We start from the raw sequence: 26,315 nt of genomic DNA on the forward strand, positions 1-26,315 counted from the left end.
GGACCCAGCAGGTTACCAGGGAGCTGACAGCAAGCAAGTTGTGAATGGGGCAGGAATGAGGGTGTGGCATCCAGGGCCACAGGACCGTCTGCCTAGGCTATCTGGGCCGTGGGGCTGTTGAGGGTCCCAGGAGGGGATGGAGGAGGTGGGGAGTCAGTAGGTCCTACCCCTGCCCCTCTATACCCTTCTTTTCTGAGGACTGGGGAGACCTAGTGCCCCCCTGTTGGCTACCAGGTACCAGGGTAATGGAAGCTTGCACTGGAGGGCTGATTTGGCTCCCTTGCTGCTGTTAAAAGCAGAACAGTGGGGCCCTGGAGCCTCTGGGGCTGGGCTGCTTGCCAGACTTCCGCAGAAACAGCCAACGGAGCAGTCTTGCCCCCTGCTCACTGAGGGGGTGGGGACTGCTGCACCAGCCTCACTCCAGCCCCCACCTCCCTGCACACCTTACTCCATAAACCTGGAGCCTCAGGAGGAGCCTGGCACCTGGGCTTCTGCTTCCACCTGGTCAGGAGGGCAGGGGGCATCCTGAGTGCCCTTCCAGTCTGGGGCTGAGAAAGCCTAAGCTCTTGGAAATCAAGTGAGGGCCTGGCACTGCCAGGGCCCCTCCCTGTGACGTGGGGCCCCTCCCACCCATTCTCTGCGTGTTGCCCTGCGGATTCAGAGTTCCAGGCAGGCACTTCTCACTCGCAGCTTCGTGGCCCTGTCAGGAGGGAGCAGCGCCAGGTGCCTGACTCCCAGAGGTAGGAGATCCCACGGGCAGCCCCAGAGCCCGCCTCTAGAGCACCTTCAGTCCCGGGCAGGCAGAATAAGTCAGCTTTGGGAGCCAGTTCTTGGTTAGGTTGCTCAGGGCTGGTGGCTTCCTGTCCCGCGGCTGGCCATTTCTCCCATGGGTGGGGCAGGTGCTGGAAGGCATTAACTCTGGAGGTGCAGGCAGGGAGAGCCCTGCCACCGGAGAGTCCCCAGGATCCCAGCTCTCACCTGCTCCCCGCACCTTCTCTTTGCAGACGCCCTGCTGGCGGACTTGGAGTCCACCACCTCCCACATCTCCAAACGGCCCGTGTTCTTGTCAGAGGAGACCCCCTACTCATACCCAACTGGAAACCACACATACCAGGAGATTGCCGTGCCACCCCCTGTGCCCCCACCCCCGTCCAGCGAGGCCCTTAATGGCACGATCCTTGACCCCTTAGACCAGTGGCAGCCCAGCGGCTCTCGATTCATCCACCAGCAGGTGAGGTGGGGACACGGGCAAGGAAAGCTGAAGAGGCTGTGGGGCAGAGGGAGCTTACCTGCCAGGGGCCCTGGGGAGCCAGTGGATGGAATGGAATTGGGGCAGTAGGCCTGCCCCCACCAGAGACTGCTCTTCCCACCCACCACGTGAGTGGGGCAGTGACCAAGTGGTTAATCACAGGTCTCCTGGCCCGACTGTGGAAATTCCCTGGTGAGACTAGCTGTGGGCAGGAGTCTCCTGGGGGTGACTTGGGCTGCTCCTGGCCCCGTTCCTTTTTCTCCCCTCGGGGTAGCCTCTGAGCATTCTCCGTCTTGCAGCCTCAGTCCTCGTCACCTGTGTACGGCTCCAGTGCCAAAACTTCCAGTGCCTCTAACCCTCAGGACGGTGTCGGCTCTCCGTGCTCCCGAGTGGGTGAGGAGGAGCACGTCTACAGGTACCACCCCAGCCTGCCCCAGGCAACTTCTCTCCTGCTCAGAAATCTCAGGGACCTGGCCGGGGTGGGAGGCAGCGGGGCGACTGGCCCTTGCGGGGTTCTTCTGGTTTAAGCTGCAGAAGGCCTCTCGATGGGCTGCCTACCTAATCAGTGCCATCTCCATGCAGTGGACATTCTGGGCTGTTGCAGCATCTCCGTGTAGCTGGGGAGCTGAAGCAAGGCTTCCTTCCTGCCCTCTTCCCACCACGTCCCTTCCCCACCCTCTGTCCTCTTGCTGGGGAAGACTTCGCATCTCCTCTGCCTCGCTGTCCTTGGGAATTTGGGAGCTGCCGAGCCAGTGCAAGGCCAGGGAGCATCTCTCACTGTCTTCTTTCCTTTGCCTCTCAAAGCTTCCCCAACAAGCAGAAATCAGCCGAGCCTTCACCCACTGTAATGAGCACCTCCTTGGGCAGCAACCTTTCAGAGCTCGACCGCCTGCTGCTGGAACTGAATGCCGTGCAGCATAACTCGCCAGGCTTCCCTGCAGGTAGGACCAGCTCCCTGGGCCAGGGTCTGCCGGGCCCCAGGGCCCACCTGCTGACCTCTGGATCCCAGGAGGGCTCAAGAGCTGAGCAGTCTTTTTCTTTCCTCTCTGCAAGATGAGGCCAACTCAAGCCCCCCGCTTCCTGGGGCCCTGAGCCCCCACTATGGTGTCCCAGAGAATAACAGCCCACTGGGGGGCAAAGCTGGGCCCCTGACGAAAGAGAAGCCTAAGCGGAATGGGGGCCGGGGCCTGGAGGACGTGCGGCCCAGTGTGGAGAGTCTCTTGGATGAACTGGAGAGCTCCGTGCCCAGCCCTGTGTGAGTACCTGCTAGGCTCTCCCTGGGCAGGAAAGGGCTGGCCCAGCCCACCCCGGGTCCAATGTCTGTCCTCTTGGCCGTGGCATCACCCATTCCCTCCAGTGTCTGCTGTCTGCCAGGCACTGGGGATAGTGGTGAGTCTCGTGGATACCATCCCTGCCTTCAGCCAGTCACTACCAGTCAGAAAGGACAGATGTTGTACATGCTAAGAGCACCTGGAGTTTAGCAGCTCTTAGCACAGGCTTTGGGGCCACACAGTAGGGTTTGCATCTTGGCTCTCACAGTTCCTGTCAGCCCTCAAGCCTCAGTTTTCCCATCTGTCAAATGGGACATGGGTTTATGGGATCGCTGCAATAAGACCACCTACCTGAATAAGGGTGAGAACCAGTCATCCACCTAAAGTGCTTGGAATGGTTTCTGGCTCGCGGTGCATGGCACACTTGGTGAGTGCTATGCATGCGAGCTCTTATCAGTGCTGTTGTGTTCCTGCAGGAGCCTCGCCTCCACATCCAGGGTTGTGGAGGAAACACACAGAGAGCCTGAGCTTGTTTCACAGGCCAGCTTTCAGTTGGGCTGGGGGCCAGAGGCGTCTTGCTGGCACTTCCTGGGGCCGTTGAACTGCCCTTTCTTCTCACTCAGTGAAGGGGATGGTGGGACCCCAGTGTCCAAGCTGAGATGTCAATTTGATCCCTGGGAATTGTGGGGCTGACTGTGGGCTCCCCACTCATGCTGTGCCACCCTGCAGCCCTGCCATCACTGTGAACCAGGGAGAGATGAGCAGCCCGCAGCGCGTCACCTCCAGCCAGCAGCAGACACGAATCTCGGCCTCCTCGGCCACCAGGGAGCTGGACGAGCTGATGGCTTCGCTGTCGGATTTCAAGGTGCCCTGCAAACCCTCCATCTTCCCTGCCCTGCCGCCCCTCCCTCAGCCTTCTCCTCCCTTACCTCAGTGTGAGTAGCTGGACCTTGGCCCCTCAGTGTTTGGGTCCCTTGCCCCTGAGCCAGGGACCCTGTCATGCGCTGGCCTTGCCGTGATGCCAAGAGACAGGCGAGGGAGGGCCGGGCCAGCCTGCCTGAGGATTGCAGTAGCCAGTGAAGGCAGAGAAGTACTCCGCTGGGACATTCCTTCCTCCCTGGGTGTTCCCAGCCACTCAGGTCGAGAGGATCAGGAGGCTGAGACACTGGGACAAAGAACCTTGTGTTGATGGCTGCTCTTGGTGGGGGAGGGTGTTCTCTGCTGGGCCATGTGGGACTTGGGAGCCCGTGCCTGAGAGGTCATTTGCCCTGGAGCCCCATCTCCCACGCTACATCCCTCCTCAAAACATCCTCTTTCTTTCTGCCTCTGCTCCTGAATCCACAAGCCTCCCTCAATACCCTTCTCCCATCCTTCTCTCTTGCCCTCCAGGGCCTCTGAGTTCCCACAAGCTCTGTCTGTGGGAAACCATGGGGCCAGTCTTCCACGAGGTACCCTTCCCATTCCCTCCCCTGCCAGGCCTCCCCAGTCCTGCCAGGCCTGAGATGTTTAATTTACAGGATACAGGGTTTCCATGGGGATTGATACTGACAGAACTCACCAGCAGTTGCTGACTTCACACTTCCAAGTGGGTCAGCTGGAGACCTTTGGGGCATGACCTAGGGAATATGAGATGGGGAGTGAAGGGTCCCTGCACCCTTGGGCCTGATGGTGCCTCCTTGCCTCCCTCCAGCTGGGGTTTCACGGTGGGAGATGAGAGTGTGGCTGGGGTGGAGGGTTGAGCATGGGCCTGTGACGCTTGCGTGCTGTAGTTCCAGCTCCAGGCCAGTGGTTCCGAGCAGCCATGGTCAGAAGCCAGTAAGTTGGATTCAGGGCCTGGCCTAAAGGAGCTGTGCCCCGGTGCTTGTAAGGCTGATGCTTTCTCAGACAGCCTGTACCCTGATACCAGGAGAGGCAGCCCTGGTTTTAGTCAGATCCCTGGAGCTAGGACTTGGGGTGTAGGAAAGCTGGGATTGTCTAGGAGGATGCAGCTGAGTTGGGCCGGCATCCAAGGAGGGCTCAGCAGCCCCCTGGGGCTGGGTCTCTCTCCATCTGTGCCTGGCTGTCTTCCCTAGTCACCCGGCTCCCCATTTGTCCGCCACGCCTTGGTCTTTTCTTCCTCATGTCTTGCCTGGGTGGCCCCACAGACCTGGCTCGGTGGCTGCTTTCTCGTGCTTGGGTTTGATGAGGGCTAAGTGCGTAAAGCCCAGGAAAGTCTTTTTGGGACCTGGGTCTCCTTCAAGGGCCAGTCCTGCGCGTCAGCTTTGCAGCCGCCTTGGTCGATATGGAAGCTGGCCCTCAGAGCCCTCAGGCCGAACACACTGCCTGCAGGGCGCAGCTTTCCTGACTCCCCCCATCTCTCTCTTTTTCCCCTCTGCCTTTCTCTTTTTCCTCCTTCAGACCAGCTCCTCCACAGTGCCTCTGAGCGCCCCGGGGCTGCTGCCCAGCCCTGCTCCGTCCTCACACAGCTCCCTTCCTCCTTCTCCTTCTCCTCCTCCTCCCATGCCATCTGTATTCCTGCCACCCACCACTAAACCCTCCCCTCGAGGCCAGGGCCACACTCCGGAGTCCCCTTGTACTGAGCAGAGTGGACGAGGCCTTCTACCTCCTGTGGCCCCCAGCTGGCTTGATTTGGCTGGTCTTGGGGTGATGCCTGGCACCCTCAACTCAAGGTCTCCCTCTGTGGAGGGTTCTCTGGGGCCAGTGGGCACAAAGAGCCAGGGCCGAGATTGGAGGCACCTGCCGAACCTCACAAGTGAGCTCTCTGGGGCTCCTCGCTGCCACACTGTACCCCTTCCTGGGAGCACAGGTGCCCAGGAGCCTGGGGAGCCCCAGAGCCCATCAGCTAGCCCTTCATGCTCAGAGGAGGCGGTGACAGCCACATGGGAGAAGCCATGGGCTTCGGAGGTATTCAAGCCTGAGAGAATCCCCCCATGTGGAGCTGCTCAAAGCTTCCAAGAAGTAACAGAGCCAGCTGTTGTGGCAGTGGACCGGCAGGCCATCTTCCCAGAGACCTGGACTCTCACAAAGGAACACGGCCTACAGCAGGAGGGGCCGAGGCCAGAGTCAGGGAGGCTGCGAAGCAGCTGCCCTGCCCCAGTTACCAGGGAGCAGCTAGGTGGAAAGATGCCTGAGAAGGGAAGCATGGCCAGGCCCACCCAGGGACCTGAGACCCAAAGGAGCCCAGAGGGTGCCACCGAAGCTGCCACCCAGGCCGGGAAGGAACAGCCACAGCTTCTGTGTGCCATGGCCACAGGCACACCCAGCGCCACAGAGAGGATTTCCACCTCTGGCCAGGCAGGCGCCAGCTAGCATGGCTGCTGGGCATGGCCCTTGGCGGGTCTGAGTGTGGCCACTCCTCGCTAACCGCATGCAGCCTCCCACTCTGCGCATGTCTGCTCTGCTTGGGCAGAAAATGCTGAGATGCCGTGGCCGGACCTGACAATCAGCTACTTGGCAGTGGCCTCTGCAGACCCGGCATTTCTCATAGCATCAACCCACCTCTTGCTATGTTAAGGCTTTTTCCTTTCAGATAAGCTGGCCTCATCTGAAATGGTTTAGAAGCATGGACTTTGGAACCAGGTAGACCTAGATACAAACCACACCTCTAACACTTGCTACCTCTGTGACCTTGGGCAACCCCTCCCTGAGCCTCAGTTTTCTCATCTGTAAGATGGAGAGAATAATAGGCCATTTTCATTAGGGTTGTCCAGAGAATTAAATGAGATAGTTCCTGGAAAGTATTTAGAACACAGCATGCGGTCCCTCGATAGGCTATGGCTGACAGTACTTTTATTATTTGCTTTTTTTTTAAAAAGACAGGGTTTCACTGTGTTGATCAGGCTGGTCTCGAACTCCTGACCTCAGGTGATCTGCCCACCTCAGCCTCCCAAACTGCGGGGATTACAGGCGTGAGCTACCGCTCCTGGCCTTTTGTTACTTGTTTTTTTGCTTAATTAAAACTTATGCGGGGCCCGGGCACGGTGGCTCATGCCTGTAATCCCAGCACTTTGGGAGGCCGAGGCGGGCGGATCACAAGGTCAAGAGATCAAGACCATCCTGGTCAACATGGTGAAACCCCGTCTCTACTAAAAATACAAAAAATTAGCTGGGCATGGTGGCGCGTGCCTGTAATCCCAGCTACTCAGGGGGCTGAGGCAGGAGAATTGCCTGAACCCAGGAGGCGGAGGTTGCGGTGAGCCGAGATCGCGCCATTGCACTCCAGCCTGGGTAACAAGAGCGAAACTCCGTCTCAAAAAACAAACAAACAAACAAACAAACAAACAACAAAAAAACTTTATGCCCCCAGCTGGGTGCAGTGACTCGTGTCTGTAATCCTAGTACTTTGGGAGGCCAAGGTGGGTGGATCACAAGGTCAAAAGAATGAGACTGTCCTGGCCAACATGGTGAAACCTCATCTCTACTAAAAATACACACATTAGCTGGGTGTGGCAGCAGGTGCCTGTAGTCCCAGCCACTCAGGAGGCTGAGGCAGGAGAATCGCTGATACCCAGGAGGTGGAGGCTGCAGTGAGATCCCACCACTGCACTCCAGCCTGGCAGCAGTGAGGTAAGCCACTGTGAGTATAAAGGTTTTATTTTCGGCCGGGCGCGGTGGCTCAAGCCTGTAATCCCAGCACTTTGGGAGGCCGAGGCGGGTGGATCACGAGGTCGAGAGATCGAGACCATCCTGGTCAACATGGTGAAACCCCGTCTCTACTAAAGATACAAAACATTAGCTGGGCATGGTGGCACGTGCCTGTAATCCCAGCTACTCAGGAGGCTGAGGCAGGAGAATTGCCTGAACCCAGGAGGCGGAGGTTGCGGTGAGCCGAGATCGCGCCATTGCACTCCAGCCTGGGTAACAAGAGCAAAACTCCGTCTCAAAAAAAAAAAAAAAAAAAAAAAAGGTTTTATTTTCTTTTTATGTAAGCATAAAAATTTTATTTTCTTTTTTTGTAAGGCTTTATTTTCTTTTTATGTAAGCATAAAGGTTTTATTTTCTTATTTTCTTTCTTTTTTTTTTTTTTGAGACGGAAAAATAAAACCTTTATGCCTCACCCTGGCACAGTGGCTTATGCCTGTAATCTCAGCAGTTTGGGAGGCTGAGTCAGGAGGATTCCTTGAGCCCAGGAGTTTGAGACCAGCCTAGGCAACACAGCGAGACCCTGTCTCTACAAAAAATTAAAAAGTAGCTGGACATGGTGGCACATGCCTATAGTCCCAGCTGCTGGGGAGGCTAAAGTGGGAGAATCACTTGAGCCCAGGAGTTCAAGGCTGCAGTGAGTCATGATCACACCACTGCACTCAGCCTGACCAACAGAGCAAGACACTGTCTTAAAAAAAAAAAAAAAACCCCAATATTTATGCCTCTTTGGAAAACAAAACGAAAAAACCAAAAATCCCTAAAATGCTACCAACAAGTATGATAGCATAAGTATAATATTAGCATAATAATATAAACAAGAGAAAAAACCAGTTAAAAAGGTTTCTGGAAGGAAAGACTTTTTCTGTTATGATCAAAAGAAAACAAGAAAGAAAAAGCCATATGCCCTGTCAGGGGCATCCATTTACATCTTCTGGAATAATTCTTGCACAAACCTCTGTGAAGTAAGCCAAGAAAATCCTGTAGTTCCATTTTAAGGATGGGCAAGCTAAGGCCCATGGCAGTTAAGTATCTTGCCCAAAGTCAGTGGCCAACTTGGAGGCGAATGCTGGGTCAGAGGTCTTGCTCGAAGCCTGTGCCCCGGAGCCAGTCCCATCTGCTCCCCCCGTGCCTCCACCCCACCTCTGCTTGGCTCTTTGGTGGTTTTCTTCTGTGCTCCCTCCCTGATGCATCTGAGTGTGGCCTGAGTGGTGTTGTGCAAGCCCAGAGTGGGACGGTGACAGCCTCCCCTCCCCTCCCCCAGATCCGATCTGTGATCAGGAGGAGCCGGGAGACGGGCCATGCACACCCCATGTCCCGGGAGCCCTCCCCTCGCCGCCGGCTGGACCCTGCCACCCTGAGCAGGACCCCATCCCAGGAACGGCTCATCGCGGAGCTGCAGGGGCGGCTGGGCATCCAGCCTGAGGCAGAGGAGCCAGCGGAGGCAGCGGGGCTCTCTGCCCAGGACTGGCTGACCGAAGGCGTCGTCATCACTGTGCAGCCTCGTGGGAAGCGGGCTGGGGGGCAACTTGTAGAGAAGGTGGTGTGGAGATGCCCAGGGCCGGGGCTGGGCCAGGGCCAGGCACCCTGGGTCCAGGTTCTTCCCTGGCCCCAGTGCTGGCCAGAGGGGAGGGTGGGGGTTTCTTGCTTCTGTGAACTTGGAAGACTGACCCCACTCTTGGTGCAGAGTGGGAAGGCCCAGGGGGAGCCCGGGGAGGTCACTCCGTCCCCGCGGGCTGAGCTGGTGATTTCCCCCTCATTGCTCTCCCTCCTTTCTTCTCCCCAGGTTGTCTTCCCTCCTGGCTCTCCCATTCCCTTGAGAAGAACCATCTCTGTCCTGGCTTCTCCTTCTGTCCCTTTGCTCCAGCATCACACAGACGCCGAGGCCAGCAGCTCTTCTCCCCTGTCCAGCCTGCCCACTCCCTCCTCCCTGGGACCCTCAGCTTGCATCTGTGATTCTTCTGGGGTTCGGAGTGCAGGGGAAGAGCACCATGATGAGGGGGTGCAGGGCCCCACCCTTCCCACTCCTGTACCCCATACCGTGAGGTCCGTGGGCTGCCAGACGGACGAGGACCCGCTCTTCCCCCCAGTGCAGGCAGGCCTTAAAGGGGACCCTCCCTTTCTGCTCCCTGTCCTAGTGCCTGAGCCGTCCCCACTCTGCACACACACATGCGCACACACGTACACACTCAGATACCCTCCTTCCCTCTATCCACAAGCCCCAGCACAGTAACCACAGTCCTGCCTTAAACCTCGACCCTGGTCTCCCCCTCGGGAGGTCCGCTGCCCTCTCGCCTTTCTGTGGGTCCCTCCCATCTGTCCCTTCCTCGACTGGTCCTTGGGACTGCCGCGGGCTCCAATCAAGGAAGCCACTCCAGAAGGGAGACTAGAAACCTGCCTCCTCCCCTTCTGGCCCCTAGGCCCAGTACCTGGTGTGGCCTCTTCGCCCTGAGCCTGGCCACCTGCCCTTGCCATGTCCTCTGCCTGTGGTCAGCTCCCCTCCCTGTCCTTCATTTCTCCCTGGGCTTCTCTCTCGGGGCTCTTTTTCTCCAAAATTTTTTCCCCAGTTTTGGTCCTGCTGGTGGGGGAGAAACCCTCAGGTCTCATACTAGATTCCCTTTTAGTCCAGTGACAAGGTCTCTTATTCTTTCTTCTTTAATTTTTAAAAAAGATTTCTTCTCCTCATCTCTTCCCCTATCTAAGATCCAGGGCCTGGAGCAAAAAGCGGATGGGGAGCTGTGCTGGGCGGCCGGCTGGCCTCGGGACAGCGGGCGGAGCAGCCCTGGAGGGCAGGATGAGGGAGGGGTCAGTGCCAAGGCTGGGCTGGGTGTCCTGCGCCTCGTGCTCTCCCTGGGCTTGGCTGTGCTTGCTGGGTGCCCTGAGCCTTTCTGACCCCCCGTGGGCTCCTCTGACCACCGGGGGTCCTGCTGACGTCACACCCACTTTAGGGCTTTTGGCCCCTGGAGGAGGTTGTACTTCCTGTCTCCGTCAGCTCAGCTGTCCAGGAGGAAGAAAAGTCTCCCCATCCCTGTGCTGTCAGACACCATACCCTGAGCCTCAGGGGTCCTGACCAGCCCCCTCCCTGTCTCTACAGTTCATGACCCAGGGGAAGACAGGGAGCAGTTCACCTCCTGGGGGGGCCCCGAAGCCCGGGAGCCAGCTAGACAGCATGCTGGGGAGCCTGCAGTCCGACCTGAACAAGCTGGGGGTTGCCACAGTTGCCAAAGGAGTCTGCGGGGCCTGCAAGAAGCCCATCGCCGGGCAGGTGATGAGAGGGAGAGGGAGCGGGGTGGCCAGTGGACCCCTCTGCAGGGGTGGGGGTGCTCCGGGGCTGGCCTCGGCCCTGCACACATTTCATCTTCCTCCTCAGGTTGTGACCGCCATGGGGAAAACGTGGCACCCTGAGCACTTCGTCTGCACCCACTGCCAGGAGGAGATTGGATCCCGGAACTTCTTCGAGCGGGATGGACAGCCCTACTGTGAAAAGGACTACCACAACCTCTTCTCCCCGCGCTGCTACTACTGCAACGGCCCCATCCTGGATGTGAGTTCCTACCCGGGCACCACGCCTACTCGGCTCATTCCATCTTCACCGTAGCTCTCTGAGGGTGCAGGGGGCGCCGTCGGAGCCTCAGAGAGGTCACATGCCTGAGGCTCACAGGGCCAGGGAACAGTGTGGCCGGATTCAAACCCACACCTGAACCACAGCCTGTCCCAATGCGTGTCCAGCAGCCCCACCTCCCTTCACCTCCCATCTCGATTCCCTTCTGTGGAGACTCCCACCACTCAGGAGCCTGAGCAGATACATGGAGTTGGATGCTGGCTGTCTCCCGCCCCCGCTCTGTGAACTTAGGAAATGCCTGGCCTCTCTCAGTCTATGTTTCTTCACTTACAAAATGAGAGTCATAGGCCGGGCGTGCTGGCTCACGCCTGTAATCCCAGCACTTTGGGAGGCCTAGGCAGGCAGATCACCTGAGATTGGGTGTTTGAGACCAGCCTGACCAACATGGAGAAACCCTGTCTCTACAAAAATACAAAATTAGCCGAATGTGGTGGCACATGCCTATAATCCCAGCTACTCGGGAGGCTGAGGCAGGAGAATTGCTTGAACCCGGGAGGCAGAGATTGTGGTGAGCTGAGATCACGCCATTGCATTCTAGCCTGGGCAACAAGAGCAAAACTCCGTCTCAAAAAAAAAAAAAAAAAAAAAAAAAAAAAGTGGTGGCATATGTACCTGTAATCCTAGCTACTCAGGAGGCTGAGGCAGGAGAATCGCTTTAACCTGGGAGGCAGAGGTTGCAGTGGGCTAAGATCGCGCCACTGCACTCCAGCCTGGGTAGTAGAGTGAGACTCTGTCTCAAAAAAAAAAACAAAACAAAACAAACGTATTCACAGTAGAACCTGTGACCTCTACTTGGGTTGGGGTGAGGATTAAAGGAGAGGGTATGTATCTGGCATGTCCCATCCTCAGCAACTCTGCCTTCTTAGAGGCATTCATAGCACAATTAGCAGAGACCCGGATCCTGGGAGTGTTTTGCTCTATGTGGCTATGAGCTGCGGGTGGAGGACGGCCTTGCTGGGAGTCTCAGTCGTGAGATCTGTCCAGTGGGGTGGAGCTCAGCCTTGATCCACACTTTGTTTTCACAGAAAGTGGTGACAGCCCTTGACCGGACGTGGCACCCTGAACACTTCTTCTGTGCCCAGTGTGGAGCCTTCTTCGGTCCTGAAGGTACGGGCTGGGCCGACAGGCTGACTCGCCTTTCTTAGGAGGGCTGGGGAGGTAGGGGTGGGAGACGCTGCTGAGGCTGGAGTCAGGGTGGCTCTACTTCTGGAACCCTGAAAGCACTGTGCCTCCAAAACCCCCGCTCCCCAGGGTTTCACGAGAAGGACGGCAAGGCCTACTGCCGCAAGGACTACTTCGACATGTTCGCGCCCAAGTGTGGCGGCTGTGCCCGGGCCATCCTGGAGAACTACATCTCGGCCCTCAACACGCTGTGGCATCCCGAGTGCTTCGTGTGCCGGGTAAGGAGCCCCTGACCGCATCTGGAGGGGGCTGGGAGCAGGCAGTGGGGAGAGTGGGGTCTTCTGCATTGTGCTCTCTGGATCCAACTCCGAGGCCTCATTTGGGGTTATTAATAGGGGGAGCTGGCAGGGGGTCCAGTAGGTCCTGGGCCAGGACTTGTGCTGAGGCTGGGACAAACCAGGAGCAAGGTAGACATGTCCCCCTCCAGCCCTGTGCAGAGGCCCTGGCCATTCCTATCCGGAAGGAGAGTGTGTGAGAATTGAATGAGAGAATGCAAGTATTTAGCAGACTCAACAGAAGTGGGCAGTGGTTTCCAAAACCACTGCATTCTGGGGCCCCACAGAGGTTATTAGGGATTCATAAGGGCTCTCTGACCAAATGAGTTGGGGAAACACTGTTTCCTGCTTCCCTGCCAATACTTCTCAGAGCTTTTCTTTCCTTTTTTGTTTTTGAGATGATTTCTCCCTCTGTTGCCCAGCCTGGAGTGCAGTGGTGCGATCTCGGCTCACTGCACCCTCCACCTCCTGGGTTCCAGTGATTCTCCCGTCTCAGCCTCCCAAGTAGCTGAGATTACAGGCACCCACCACCGTGCCTGGCTAATTTTTTGTATTTTTATTAGAAACGGCGTTTCACCATGTTGGCTAGGCTGGTCTCAAACTCCTGACCACAGGTGATCCGCTTGCCTTGGCCTCCCAAAGTGCTGGGATTACAGGTGTGAGCCACCGTGCCCGGCCCCTCCTACGGCCTTTTCTACCTACATGTGCATGTGACTCTCCAATGAGAATCTGGGATGCAGAGTTTGACCACAGACCAGTGTCAGCTCCTGTGTTTCTGGGAGCACTGTTACAGCCACCTGGCTAAGCACCCAGAAGTCAGACCTATGTAAGATCCAGGCTGTGAACTCAGTAACTGCATGACCCTGGGCCAGTCACATCATCTGTGCACCTCAGTTGCCTCCCTGTTGAGAGAATTAAATATCCCAGCCCTGTGGGAGGCCAAGCTGGGAAGATGACTGGAGGCCGAGTTTGACCAGCATGGGCAATATAGTGAGACTCCCATCTCTACAAAAAAAAAAATTTTTTTTTTTTTTTTGAGGTGGAGTTTTGCTCTTGTTACCCAGGCTGGAGAGCAATGGCGCGATCTTGGCTCACTGCAACCTCCGCCTCTTAGGTTCAGGCAATTCTCCTGCCTCAGCCTCCTGAGTAGCTGGGATTACAGGCATGTGCCACCATGCCCAGCTAATGTTTTGTATTTTTAGTAGAGACGGGGTTTCACCATGTTGACCAGGATGGTCTCGATCTCTTGACCTCGTTATCCACCCGCCTCGGCCTCCCAAAGTGTTGGGATTATAGGCGTGAGCCACTGTGCCCGGCAAAAAAAAAAAAAAAAAAAAAAAAAAAAAATTAATATAATAAAAATAGGCCAGGTGTGATGGCTCACACCTATAGTCCTGGCACTCTGGGAGGCTGAGATGGGAAGATCACCTGAGGTCAGCTAGAAGTTCAAGACCAGCCTGGCCAATGTGGAGAAACTCCATCTCTACTAAAGAAACAAAAAATTAGCCGGGCGCGGTGGCTCAAGCCTGTAATCCCAGCACTTTGGGAGGCCGAGGCGGGTGGATCACGAGGTCGAGAGATCGAGACCAACCTGGTCAACATGGTGAAACCCCGTGTCTACTAAAAATACAAAAAATTAGCTGGGCATGGTGGCGCGTGCCTGTAATCCCAGCTACTCAGGAAGGCTGAGGCAGGAGAATTGCCTGAACCCAGGAGGAGGAGGTTGCGGTGAGCCGAGATCGCGCCATTGCACTCCAGCCTGGGTAACAAGAGTGAAACTCCGTCTCAAAAAAAAAAAAAAAAAAAAAAAAAAAAAAAAGAAACAAAAAATTATCCAGGCGTGGTGGCCCATGCCTGTAATCCCAGCTACTCAGGAGGCTGAGGCAGAAGAATCGCTTGAACCTAGGAGGCGGGGGTTGCAGTGAGCCAAGATTGTGCCATTACACTCCAGCCTGGGTGACAGAGCAAGACTCAGTCTCAAAAAATAAATAAGTAAGGCCGGGCGCGGTGGCTCAAGCCTGTAATCCCAGCACTTTGGGAGGCCGAGGCGGGTGGATCACGAGGTCAAGAGATCGAGACCATCCTGGTCAACATGGTGAAACCCCACCTCTACTAAAGATACAAAAAAATTAGCTGGGCATGGTGGCACGTGCCTGTAATCCCAGCTACTCAGGAGGCTGAGGCAGGAGAATTGCTTGAACCCAGGAGGCGGAGGTTGCAGTGAGCCGAGATCGCGCCATTGCACTCCAGCCTGGGTAACAAGAGCGAAACTCCGTCTCAAAAAATAAATAAATAAATAAATAAATAAATAAATAAATAAATAAAATAAAAAATAAAAATCAGTGTTATTTTAGGACAGCATGGCACATGTGAAATGCCTAGCAAGTAGGATGCACCAGGAGTGTGCTGACACGCCCATCTCTGAGCCCCTCTCTCCACCTGGCAGGAATGCTTCACGCCATTCATCAACGGCAGCTTCTTCGAGCACGACGGGCAGCCCTACTGTGAGGTGCACTACCACGAGCGGCGGGGCTCGCTGTGCTCCGGCTGCCAGAAGCCCATCACCGGCCGCTGCATCACCGCCATGGCCAAGAAGTTCCACCCCGAGCACTTCGTCTGTGCCTTCTGCCTCAAGCAGCTCAACAAGGGCACCTTTAAGGAGCAGAACGACAAGCCTTACTGTCAGAACTGCTTCCTCAAGCTCTTCTGCTAGGCGCCCTGTCCCTGTCTCTGCCCCGCCTCCCCAGCCAGCATCCCCAACTGCTACTGTGACCCAGAGACCTCGCCCTGGGGTGAAGGGGTAAACCCGACCGAAACTGGAACCCTCCTGTCCATGGCTGGTGCAGGATGGACAGAGGGCCGTGAGGGGTCTCCCTGCTTGTCTTCACCCTTGCTGGAACCTCTGGGCCCCCTCCTTCCTCCTGCAACTCTCCCCAGGCCGCTCACTCTCCATCCTCCCCAGGGTTGGAGGCTGGGGGGCCCCACCCCAGCCCACGTATGTTCCCATGAACTGGCCTGGCCAGCACCCCACACTGGAGCCATCTCTTCCTCATATTTCAGCAGTGCAGCCAGGGGCGGGGGACAGGGAAGGGCAGGCCGGGTCTGTTGGGGTCTCTTTGTATCCTTATTTCTCCCCCCACCCCGACCTAACTGTCTTTGTTCTGTGAGTACTGGGGGACACCCGGCTCCCTCCAGACAATGCCAGCATAAATCCATCCATCCGAACCTAAGGGGCCACGGAAGGTTCTCTGTGCTCCTCCTCCCCTTCCAGTGCCCTAGGCCTGGACGACCGCCCCTGCCTTTACCCGCCCTCCCCTTTTATACCCGCTCTGGTTCTACTGAGAAAAGCCTCTCCAGCAATAATGTTTTATAGTCACTTCCTCCGTCTCCAGGATGGCATGCCTGGACACTGTACGGACTTTGATAGATTTCTACACTGAGGTTTGAATTCATATCGCCTGAGTTGCTTTTACTTCTGTATACAAAATGATTTTGAAGAGATTTTAAAGACGTTCCCTTTTGTATTCTCCTTGTCCACCGCCACCGGGCCTGTCGCTGACGGTGGCCTTGGTGTGGAGCTGGCTTTGTACTGAGGGCTGGGGTGGGAAAGCAATTTGTATTTTATGTTTTTTTGGCACAAGCAGGTGAACTGGGAGCAGCTCTGACTCCTGCTCTTTCACTTCACAGCTCACCAGGACTGTTTTATAAACTGCTGTATTTGGAAGCCCCTTCTGACTTCCCAGGCCAGCAAGCTCTTCACTGAAACTGGTTGAAGAGTGTCTCACCCTTTTGGGGCTGGAATTCTGAACCTCATCTATTCTGTCTCTGCAGGAGAAGGGGAAAGTCTGTTCTGGGGGGCTGCTTCCTGTCTGAGTAAGCCCTCAGGAGCCTCTGCTCCCCCGTGAACCCCTGAACCTTCTCAGCCTCTACCGCTTCTCTGGGGCTCTCTTCTGCCTTCTCAGGAAAGCGGGTGTCTGATTTTGGCCGTCAGGACTCTGACGTCTCATTGGTCTTGTTGATTTCCTCTGGGCATATCCCTTCCCCAGATGTGCTCTCTCGGGAGCCTGGGTCTGTCTCCTCCCCATTCACTTGTGGGATCGGCACCCAGGGGGTCTGGAAAGAAGGTCATAAGGGAGTGTGATAGGATTTGGGGCAGACGGACAAACTCCTCTGGGGAAACCCCCGGAGTTCCTGACTGAGGATGAAAGAGGAGCCCGGCCTTAGGCTCCTGATCAAGAGAAAGGGGCCCCACCGGGGTCTCACGGGGAGAGTCCAGACCACTCCACTGGCCTCCTGGCAGAAGCCAAGTGTGCTGGGGTCTCAGAAGAGGGTCCCTCTTTTGTGGTTGTGGGGAGGTCAGCCTGGCCCCTCCGGAGGTTTCCACTTCTACCCACAGGCCTTACCGCTCTGTTTACAGTGACCTGCCCTAGACCTTCCCCAAGAGGGACTGGGGTTTCTGGGGTCCACTCCCTGAGTCAATGGTTATTTGAAAATTTGATTTTCATTTTATCTTTTTCTCTGTAAACATCTAACCTGGCTTTTCCCATTTCAGTTCCTGTGATTTATGCCAATAAAGTTTGCCATGATTTTCACCGGCGTTAGTGCCATTTCTTGGTGGTCTGAGATAACCTCGTGGTCCCAGCAGAGACCAAACCCACCCCAGATGCAGCAGAGTCACCAGATTGAGGGTAAATTGTGGGTGTTTCCTTTCTTAAGGTCAAAATCCCTGGGGCTGGGGTCTGTGTTCCTTGCCTGTGGTCACGGGTCCTCCCCGTGTGCTTTGCTCTTGCTTGTTGGTGAGGACAGGCTGGGGAGCGGTGGACTGACCCTCGTGGGCAGGGCCCTCCCAGGGTGTGATCACCTGGGTTTACCGAGGGCAGCTGCACTCACATGGGCCTGTGGGTGGCCTTCCACTCATTTAGAGACAGGGAAAGAGACTCCGAGACAAGAACCTACATGTTCAAGGCAATCAGTGAGGGCAGAGCCATGATGCGAACCTCAGGCTTGCCTCTGCCTGTGTTTCTGCGCTGAAATGCCGTGCCTGAGCCCACACAACTTGGGTGGAGCCCCCTCCTGCTGCAGTCAGCTGCTTGAGTTGAGGATGGGTCTCTACTGCCTCCTCATGGTCACGACCGTATTTGCATGCTTCCTCTTTGCTCTGGTCAGATCCAGAGCTCCAGTCCTAGGCCCTAGAGCAACGGTGTCCAGTCTTTTTTTTTTTTTTTTTTACATACAGTCTCACTCTGCCCAGGTTGGAGTACAGTGGCACGATCTCGGCTCACTGCAACCTCTGTCTCCTGGGTTCAGGTGATACTCCTGCCTCCTGCCTCAGCCTCCTAAGTAGCTGGGATTACAGGTTGCCCACCACCATGCCTGGCTAATTTTTGTATTTTTAGTAGAGCCAGGGTTTCACCATGTTGGCCAGGCTGGTCTCAAACTCCTGACCTCAAGTGATCTGCCTCGGCCTCCCAAAGTGCTGAGATTTTAGGCATGAGTCACCACTCGTGGCTTTTTTTTTTTTTTTTGAGACAGTCTCGCTCTGTCCCCCAAGATAGAATGTAGTGGCATGCCCGTGGCTCACTGTAGCCTCTGCCTCTTAGGTTCAAGCAATTCTCATGCCTCAGCCTCTCAAGTAGCTGAGATGACAGGTGCCCACCACCATACCCAGCTAATTTTTTTATTTTTAGTAGAGACACGTCTTCACCATGTTAGCCAGGCTGGTCTTTAACTCCTGGCCTCAAGTGATATGCCCACTTTGACCTCCCAAAGTGCTGGGATTATAGGCATGAGCCACTGCGCCCACTGGGTGTCCAATCTTTTGGCTTCATTGGGGCCACATTGGAAAAAAAATTGTCTTGGGACACACATAAAATACACTAACACTAATGATAGCTGATAAGCTAAAAAAAAAAAAATCACAAATCTCATAATGTTTAAAGAAAATTTACAAATTTGCTTTAGGCCCCATTCAAAGCTTCCTGGGCCGCATGTAACCCACAGGCCGTGGATTGGACAAGCTTTCCCTAGAGCTTTCTAGCCAGCTTTGTTTCACCTTGAGCTGTGTCTTCACAGCTTCCCTGCTGTTTCGAATGGTTCTCCAAAAGCAGCATGTTGAATTCTAGTCTAAATCCTTCCCATGCTATAGTGAGCTCAGAAGTGAAAATTACCTGCAACCCTCACCCAAAGAGAATGACAGGACCAGGCTCTGTGGCTCAGGCCTATAATCCTAGCATTTTGGGAAGCCAAGGTGGAAGGATCACTTGAGTCTAGGAGTTCAAGAGAGTAACTTGGTTTATTCTTCTAGCCCATGTTGGATTTATCTTATTTCTAGAAATGGATATGCTAGCCGGGCGCGGTGGCTCACGCCTGTAATCCCAGCACTTTGGGAGGCCGAGGCGGGTGGATCACGAGGTCAAGAGATCGAGACCATCCTGGTCAACATGGTGAAACCCCATCTCTACTAAAAATACAAAAAAATTAGCTGGGTGTGGTGGCACGTGCCTATAGTCCCAGCTACTCGGGAGGCTGAGGTAGGAGAATTGCCTGAACCCAGGAGGCGGAGGTTGCGGTGAGCCGAGATCGCGCCATTGCACTCCAGCCTGGGTAACAAGAGCGAAACTCCGTCTCAAAAAAAAAAAAAAAAGAAATGAGTATGCTATATTTCATTGTAATTTGCTTTTCACTTTGCTTTGTGGATATTTTCCCATGTCAATAAATATAGATCTGCACCATTTTCTACTGGCTTCATGATATTCCGTTATATTGATGTACTACAATTAGAGGTGATATTTATATCATCGGAGCTAAGAGGTCCTTGGAAATGCACCTTTTGCATATGTATATACTTGGAAAAGTGCATTCAGAGGGGGCAGACTCAGGGTTTGGAAGGGACTGTATAGCACAGTGAGCCCCAGGGGCTTTGAACTTCCTCCTGGATTTCGGTTCTGAAGCCATCACTTAATGGCTGAGAGACTTGGGCAAATTATTTAACCTTTCTGTGAGTATTCTCATCGATAAAATGGGAGTACTAACACAGGACTGTATCTCCTCAGAGGACTGTTGCGAAGATTAGCTTCAGTAATGTGCACAGAGTACTTAGGATGATGCTAAGCGTGCAGTAATACATGGCCATCAAAAAGAGGTCTCAGGGTTGGACAAGGTGGCTCATGCCTGTAATCCCAGCAATTTAGGAGGCCATGGTGGGAGGATCACTTGAGTTCAGGAGTTTGACACCAACCTGGGCAATATGGCAAAACCCCATCTATACAGAAAATTAGCCAGGTGTGCTGGTATGCACCTGTAGTCCCAGCTCCTTGGGAGGATCGTTTCAGCCTGGGAGGTCAAGGCTGCAATGAGCTGAGATGGCTCCACTGCACTCCGCCTGGGCAACAGAGAGAGACTCCTTCTCAAAAAAAAAAAAAAAAAAAAAGAATTTGATGGAGGTGAATTACTCTGTGGGTGTCTGTTGGCTAGTTTTCTAGGAAGAGGAAATGGCCAATGCAAAAGCCCTCAAGTGAAGCCTGCTCTGAAAAAGCGGCAGGTAAGTCAGGGGGAAAACATCTGAGCTGATTATAGAGAGCATGACCTGCAGATAGGTAGGGACTTGTAGGTAATTTAGATTTCAGGTTTTACTCTGTAGGAAACGCAAAGCTTTGAGAAGATAAGGAGATGAGCTGACTTAAGGGTTTTTTTGTTTTGTTTTGTTTTGAGAGGAAGTCTCTCTCTGTCGCCTAGGCTTGAGTACAATGGCGCGATCTTGGCTCACTGCCAACTTCCGTATCCCGGATTCAAGCGATTCGCCTGTCTCAGCCTCCCGAGTAGCTGGGATTACAGGCATGCGCCACCACTCCCGGCTAATTTTTGTATTTTTAGTAGAGTCTGGGTTTCGCCATGTTGGCCAGGCTGGTCCTGAACTCCTGACCCTGTCAGGTGCTCCACCGGCCTTGGCCTCCCGAAGTGCTGAGAGTACAGGCAGGAGCCACCGCGCCCGGCCAGGTTTTAAAAGTATCCCTCTGTTTTGGTAGGAGGAAAAACAAACTAGAGAAACCAAGAGACCATTCTGCTCTAAGCAATGCAATTATGTCTCAGCCCCATGTCACGCTGTTTAGTTTGCTGAGCTGGCCAGGTGGCGGAGGGAACTCCGAATTAGCTTACTCTAACGCCTACAAGAAGGCAGCTCCAGCCCAGCAGGTGGCAGCAGCTCAGAGTAAGCGCCTCCAACGCCAGGCAGCGCCTTCCTTCACGATCCTACTTAAAGGCGGCTTCCCGTTGACTGAAGTGGCAGCGATATTATCCAATGGCTGCCTGTATTCGTTCGGCTTTGTTGGACGAGCGATGTTGCCAGCCAATAGACGGGGGAGGCTTATCTGCGGTTTCTGATTGGCTACTTTGTTCGCATATAAAATGAACGCTCTAGCGCGCGGCCCTTCTCTCGCCAGGCGTCCTCGTGGAAGGTTTGTGTGTCTTCCCGATCGGCGTCAGGGGCCGGCGGCGGGAAGCATGGAGGGATCTTTGGGGGCCTTTTGGGAACGTGGAGTCCTGTTCTTTTCCCCTTGGGGCCTCGGTGGCGGTTCGCACGCCCCGAGGTGGCAGCGGCTGCCCTAGGCCGGGCCGCCGGGCGCTTGCGCGTGTCCTGCTCTGCATAGGCCTGGGACCGGGGGATGGGTGCTGGGGTGACCAGGCCTGAGCTCCCTATCTCTCTTCAGTGACATCGTCTTTAAACCCTGCGTGGCAATCCCTGACGCACCGCCGTGATGCCCAGGGAAGACAGGGCGACCTGGAAGTCCAACTACTTCCTTAAGATCATAGTAAGTGCGGGGTGGGTCGCCGCTGCCCTTCATGCTGCCCCAGCTCAAATAGGGACAGTCGGTGCTAAGTGCTGAGGGTCTCCTCAGTTCCGGCTCCTGAATTAGGCCATTTTAGGAAAATCCTATTTAATTAACAATTCCTTGAGATAGGTCTCCTTTGTTGCAGATAAACAGACTCAGGCAAGTGGCATTCATATCCAGGTCTGTCTGGCTTCCAAAAGAGTGCACATTATGCTTTTTATTATTATTATTATTATTTTTGAGACGGAGTCTCTGTCGCCAGGCTGGAGTGCAGTGGTGCGATCTCGGCTCACTACAACCTCTGCCTCCCGGGTTCAAGCGATTGTCTTGCCTCAGTCTCCCGAATAGCTGGGACTACAGGCGCCCACCACCACGCCCGCCTAATTTTTGTATTTTTAGTACAGAAGGGATTTCACCATGTCGGCCAGGATGCTCTTGATCTCTTGACCTCATAATCTGCCCACCTCAGCCTCCCAAAGTGTTTGGATTACAGGTGTGAGCACTTTTGTTCCATCTTTGAGAAGGTCTGAGGTCAGGAATGACACATTGTAAGGAAGCAAGTTGTTGCATATTTAGGACCTGTCATTCAGGAAACTGAAGCGTCCAATGACTTTTCTTTTGGATGGCCTTTTAGGTGGGTCCCCCTTGCCCAGAAACACTGACCATACTGCACTTAAGCAGTTAGGCAGCATTGTAGAGCACAGCTTGTATTACGTTTTCCAATACTTTGAAGGTTTTCAGACACAAAACCCAAAAGAACTGTACAAAAATCCAGATATCCACGCCCAGATTTTCTTTCTTTTTTTTTTTTTTTTACAAGTAATACGTGGCATATTTGCTTAGTGTTGTGTTTTGAAAGCTGTGAATTTAACCGTCCTCTTGACTAGCTTATTTGGAAGTCTTTTTATCCTCTTATAACCATTTTAGTGAACCAGAAATATGCCTCATAACTGGGAAAAGTTAAAAACTAAGAAGTAAAAGGAGAAACTCCTTGACTGAATGTAGAAACCTAATTTTATTTTCACCGTTCCTACCCAGCAGTCGTCATCCAGTTCCGCAGGGTTGGAACGTAGCTCCCAGTGGGAAGAATGGTCCCAATTTCCCTTTGGCTTCAAAAGCATATCAGAAAGGGAGTGAGATGGAAACAAATAGTGGCATTTTTCAGTTTCTCCTGGCATTTTTTCCCCTCTTTCTTCCTGTTAAACTTGGCTTTTCTCTGGCTTTTTTGTAGCAACTATTGGATGATTATCCGAAATGCTTCATAGTGGGAGCGGACAATGTGGGCTCCAAGCAGATGCAGCAGATCCGCATGTCCCTCCGTGGGAAGGCCGTGGTGCTGATGGGCAAGAACACCATGATGCGCAAGGCCATCCGAGGGCACCTGGAAAACAACCCAGCTCTGGAGAAGTCAGTCAGTTCCCGGGGCAGCTTTGTCCTCCCTTCCTGGTGCGAGTCTCCCTCTTCCTGGAGAATGGGGCTGAAAGCTGATCGTTTCCAATAAAATTCTCTTTGCAGACTGCTGCCTCATATCCGGGGTAATGTGGGCTTTGTGTTCACCAAGGAGGATCTCACTGAGATCAGGGACATGCTGCTGGCCAATAAGGTAAGGGGACAACTGGGCTGGCTAAAGAGGCTTTTATCTTTGCTCCTTAAAGCAAAACGGACGATTCTCAGTGGAGAGACTTTTCTCACTGTTGTCTTTGTTCAGGTCCCAGCTGCTGCCCGTGCTGGTGCCATTGCCCCATGTGAAGTCACTGTGCCAGCCCAGAACACCGGTCTGGGGCCCGAGAAGACCTCCTTTTTCCAGGCTTTAGGTATCACCACCAAAATCTCCAGGGGCACCATTGAAATCCTGGTGAGTGGACCTGGTTTGCCTGTGCTAGCCAGCCAGATGGGGGGCTTCTTTTAGTGGCCATGGGTCTGTTGCATGTCCAGGTATTAACTGCCCCCGTTTCTTATTCAGAGTGATGTGCAGCTGATCAAGACTGGAGACAAAGTGGGAGCCAGTGAAGCCACGCTGCTGAACATGCTCAACATCTCTCCCTTCTCCTTTGGGCTGGTCATCCAGCAGGTGTTCGACAATGGCAGCATCTACAACCCTGAAGTGCTTGACATCACAGAGGAAACTCTGCACTCTCGCTTCCTGGAGGTACGTGCTCTCCAGCCTGGCCCCCTCTTACACTGATGGTTAAGAGCATGACAAGTGTCACACTGAGTCCTGTGTAACCGAGGACTGTTTTCTAATCGTCTACCTGCCTCACCTGTAAAACGTCAAAACAACGTAAGATTGTTGAAGGATTTAATAATGAATTAGTGGACGTAAAGTCTTAGAACAGTGGGAGGCATGTAGGAGGGGCTGTTTTAGGGTCTGCGTTGAGACTGTCAAATTTTGCCATCAAAATGCCCTTTAAGAGACTGAGGTTGCGGTGAGCCCATGTGGTGCCTCTGCTCTCCAGCCTGGATGACAGAGTGAAACACTGTCTCAAAAAAAAAAAAGCCTTATAAATGATGAATAATAGTGATAGAAAATGTCTTTTTTTGGTCAGATGAAAAATTGAAATTAATATATAATTAGACATTACTAGCTACTATTAGGTAGCTTCATTGACTTGTTGAAAGTGTGACTAGTGAACAAAATTCACATACGGAAATAGTTAAACATTTTTTCATTCTGGAACTCAATGGCTATGTTAGTCGCTTACGCGTTTCACAAGATAGTAATGGCTTTGGAAGTAAATGCCATTGATAAACGTATACAGACCACCACCTGGGTTTGGATAATGGCAAAATTGATTTGATGGATCTGAATTGCTCTGCCAGGAGCATTTGGTATGAGACGAAATGGCCTCTTTTGAGACTGAGCTGCCAACCTGGCAGTTCTTCTCTGCCAAGGGTTCTCTTTATTCAGCTTTACTTGGGTTTCCTCTCCTGTAGGGAGTCTCACCTGAAATGAAATGTCTTCCACAGGGCGTCCGCAACGTTGCCAGTGTCTGTCTGCAGATTGGCTACCCAACTGTTGCATCAGTACCCCATTCCATCATCAATGGGTACAAACGAGTCCTGGCCTTGTCGGTGGAGACAGATTACACCTTCCCACTTGCTGAAAAGGTAAAAAGAGCCCACCAGGACCACAGGTGGCCTGACTGACAAATTAGCAGGGTGACAAATGGTGGCCTTCTGACTTACCGCTTTTATAGTTGTATTTTATATAGCAGATACATTTTGTGAGACAATATTTGAGAGGTTGGGGGGCAGGGAAGGAGTTTCTCACTTCAGAAATGAAGAGACCCAAAGAAGGGGTTAATGGGCAAGAGCTGGGCCTTAGGAACCCCCTCACTAGGACATACCCAAGTTGTCCTGCTTGGGCCACTTCTGACAGGAAAGGCTTCACACTGAAAAGGATATTGTTGGTCCTTAAACTCTACCAAGGCAGGAGGGTGGTGGGTGATAGAGGAGGGTGGATGACCATTTTGACCACTTCTCCTTCAGGTCAAGGCCTTCTTGGCTGATCCATCTGCCTTTGCAGCGGCTGCCCCTGTGGCTGCTGCCACCACGGCTGCTCCTGCTGCTGCTGCTGCAGCCCCAGCTAAGGTTGAAGCCAAGGAAGAGTCGGAGGAGTCGGACGAGGATATGGGATTTGGTCTATTTGACTAATCACCAGAAAGCAACCAATTTAGCCAGCTTTATTTGCAAAACAAGGAAATAAAGTCTTCTTTAAAAAGTCTCTGGAGTCTTCAGTTTGTAATTTTTTTTTTTATAGGGTCTGGCTGATGCCCAGGCTGGAGTGCAGTGGTATAATCATAACTCACTGCACAGTCTTAAATCCTGGGCTCAAGGGATCCTCCCATCTCAGCCTTCCAAGTAGCTGGGGACTACAGGCACACACCACCACACCCAGCTAATATTTAAATTTTTGTAGGGATGTTGCAGAAACTGGTATCAAATTCCTGGCCTCAAGGAATACTGTCTCAGCCTCCCAGAGTGCTGGGATTTTTTTTTGAGGGAGTCTCGTTCTGTCACCAAGGTTGTAGTGCATTGGTTTGATCTAGGCTCACTGCAACCTATGCCACCTGGATTCAAGCAATTCTGCCTCAGCCTCCTGAGTAGCTGGGACTACAGGCACCCGGCTAATTTCTTGTATTTTTAGTAGAGACGGAATTTCACCATGTTGGCCAGGCTGGTCTTGAACTCCTGACCTGGTGGTGATTTGCCCCCCTTGGCCTTCGAAAGTGCTAGGATTACAGGCTTCAGCCCCTGTATGCCTGGCCCTTGATTTTGAGCTTTATAGTGCTATATGCTAGAAATTAAAGCCATGGTAAAGCCATAGAGCTTTGTATTCAGGCAACCTCATTGTATCTGAATGAAGCTACTGGTCAGACCTCTAGACACAGTTGTAAGTATATTATACTGGAATTATTTCTGTGGCCACTCAGCCACTGGCCTATGTCCCTGTAAGTTAAAGTTTGGTGTCAGTTGAGATAGGCACCAGGTGGATGCTGGGGCCTGTCTCACAGCAAAGTTCCAAACTGGGTGGTGCTGCAATGCAATAGATGGTGACCAGTTTATATTCGCTCTTGTTACCCACCCAGGCTGGAGTGCAATGGCGCGATCTCGGCTCACCGCAACCTCTGCCTCCTGGGTTCAGGCAATCCTCCTGCCTCAGCCTCTTGACAGGCACGTGCCACCATGCCCAGCTAATTTTTTGTATTTTTAGTAGAGACGGGGTTTCACCATGTTGACCAGGATGGTCTCGATCTCTCGACCTCGTGATCCACCCACCTCGGCCTCCCAAAGTGCTGGGATTACAGGCTTGAGCCACCGCGCCCGGCCACCAGTTTATATTTTTGAGACAGTTTCAAAGCTGGGGTGTGGTGGCTTGATCTCACAATGGCTCACTGCAACCTCCACCTACTGGGTTCAACTGATTCTCCTGCCTTAGCCTCGTAAGTAGCTGGAATTAGATGCTCACCATCACACCCGGCTAATTTTTTTTTTGATTTTTAGTAGAGACGGGGTTTTGTCGTGTTGGCCAGCCTGGAAGTCCTGACATAGGTTGATCCACCCACCTCAGCCTCCCAAAGTGCTGGCATTACAGGCGTAAGCCACCACGGTTGGCCCCGATATTTAAAGAGACAGCAACATCTGAGAATAGGTGTTTTGTGGTGATTCCTGTAATTGACTTAAAGAGGTCTCCCGGAACATGATGTATTAATTCTAACTAGGTTTGTGTCAAACGGTAGAAAGCCA

At 53.5% G+C, this 26,315-nt stretch overlaps 2 protein-coding genes across 6 annotated transcripts in view; both read left to right on the top strand.

Moving 5' to 3' along the window:
- Nucleotides 1–16,832, top strand: part of PXN (paxillin) — a 66,967-nt gene extending 50,135 nt beyond the window's left edge. The window contains exons 1-15 of one of the 5 annotated variants that reach the window (XM_074402158.1): nt 635–740; nt 1,005–1,231; nt 1,549–1,664; nt 2,054–2,190; nt 2,303–2,504; nt 3,250–3,385; nt 4,918–5,814; nt 8,426–8,701; nt 8,948–9,256; nt 9,865–9,966; nt 10,256–10,426; nt 10,532–10,705; nt 11,809–11,890; nt 12,035–12,183; nt 14,687–16,832. In XM_074402158.1, the coding sequence (XP_074258259.1) occupies nt 2,097–2,190; nt 2,303–2,504; nt 3,250–3,385; nt 4,918–5,814; nt 8,426–8,701; nt 8,948–9,256; nt 9,865–9,966; nt 10,256–10,426; nt 10,532–10,705; nt 11,809–11,890; nt 12,035–12,183; nt 14,687–14,953 (2,859 nt within the window). In that variant the 5' untranslated portion in view covers nt 635–740; nt 1,005–1,231; nt 1,549–1,664; nt 2,054–2,096 and the 3' untranslated portion in view covers nt 14,954–16,832. Of the gene's footprint in view, nt 1–634; nt 741–1,004; nt 1,232–1,548; nt 1,665–2,053; nt 2,191–2,302; nt 2,505–3,249; nt 3,386–4,917; nt 5,815–8,425; nt 8,702–8,947; nt 9,257–9,864; nt 9,967–10,255; nt 10,427–10,531; nt 10,706–11,808; nt 11,891–12,034; nt 12,184–14,686 lie in introns of those variants that run through there. The other 4 variants (XM_039471739.2, XM_074402159.1, XM_039471740.2 and 1 more) reach the window with 4 other exon arrangements.
- Nucleotides 16,833–20,613: 3,781 nt separating this feature from the next.
- On the top strand, nt 20,614–24,792 carry RPLP0 (ribosomal protein lateral stalk subunit P0). The gene is made up of 8 exons (XM_039471742.2): nt 20,614–20,693; nt 20,946–21,047; nt 22,300–22,475; nt 22,584–22,671; nt 22,777–22,923; nt 23,032–23,217; nt 24,036–24,176; nt 24,558–24,792. The coding sequence occupies exons 2-8, from the start codon at nt 20,994–20,996 to the stop codon at nt 24,720–24,722; spliced, it is 957 nt and encodes a 318-aa protein (XP_039327676.1). The 5' UTR covers nt 20,614–20,693; nt 20,946–20,993; the 3' UTR covers nt 24,723–24,792.
- The last annotated feature ends 1,523 nt before the right edge of the window (nt 24,793–26,315 follow it).

The sequence above is a fragment of the Saimiri boliviensis genome, chromosome 7 (genome assembly GCF_048565385.1).
Source record: "Saimiri boliviensis isolate mSaiBol1 chromosome 7, mSaiBol1.pri, whole genome shotgun sequence".
Classification (NCBI taxonomy): domain Eukaryota; kingdom Metazoa; phylum Chordata; class Mammalia; order Primates; family Cebidae; genus Saimiri; species Saimiri boliviensis.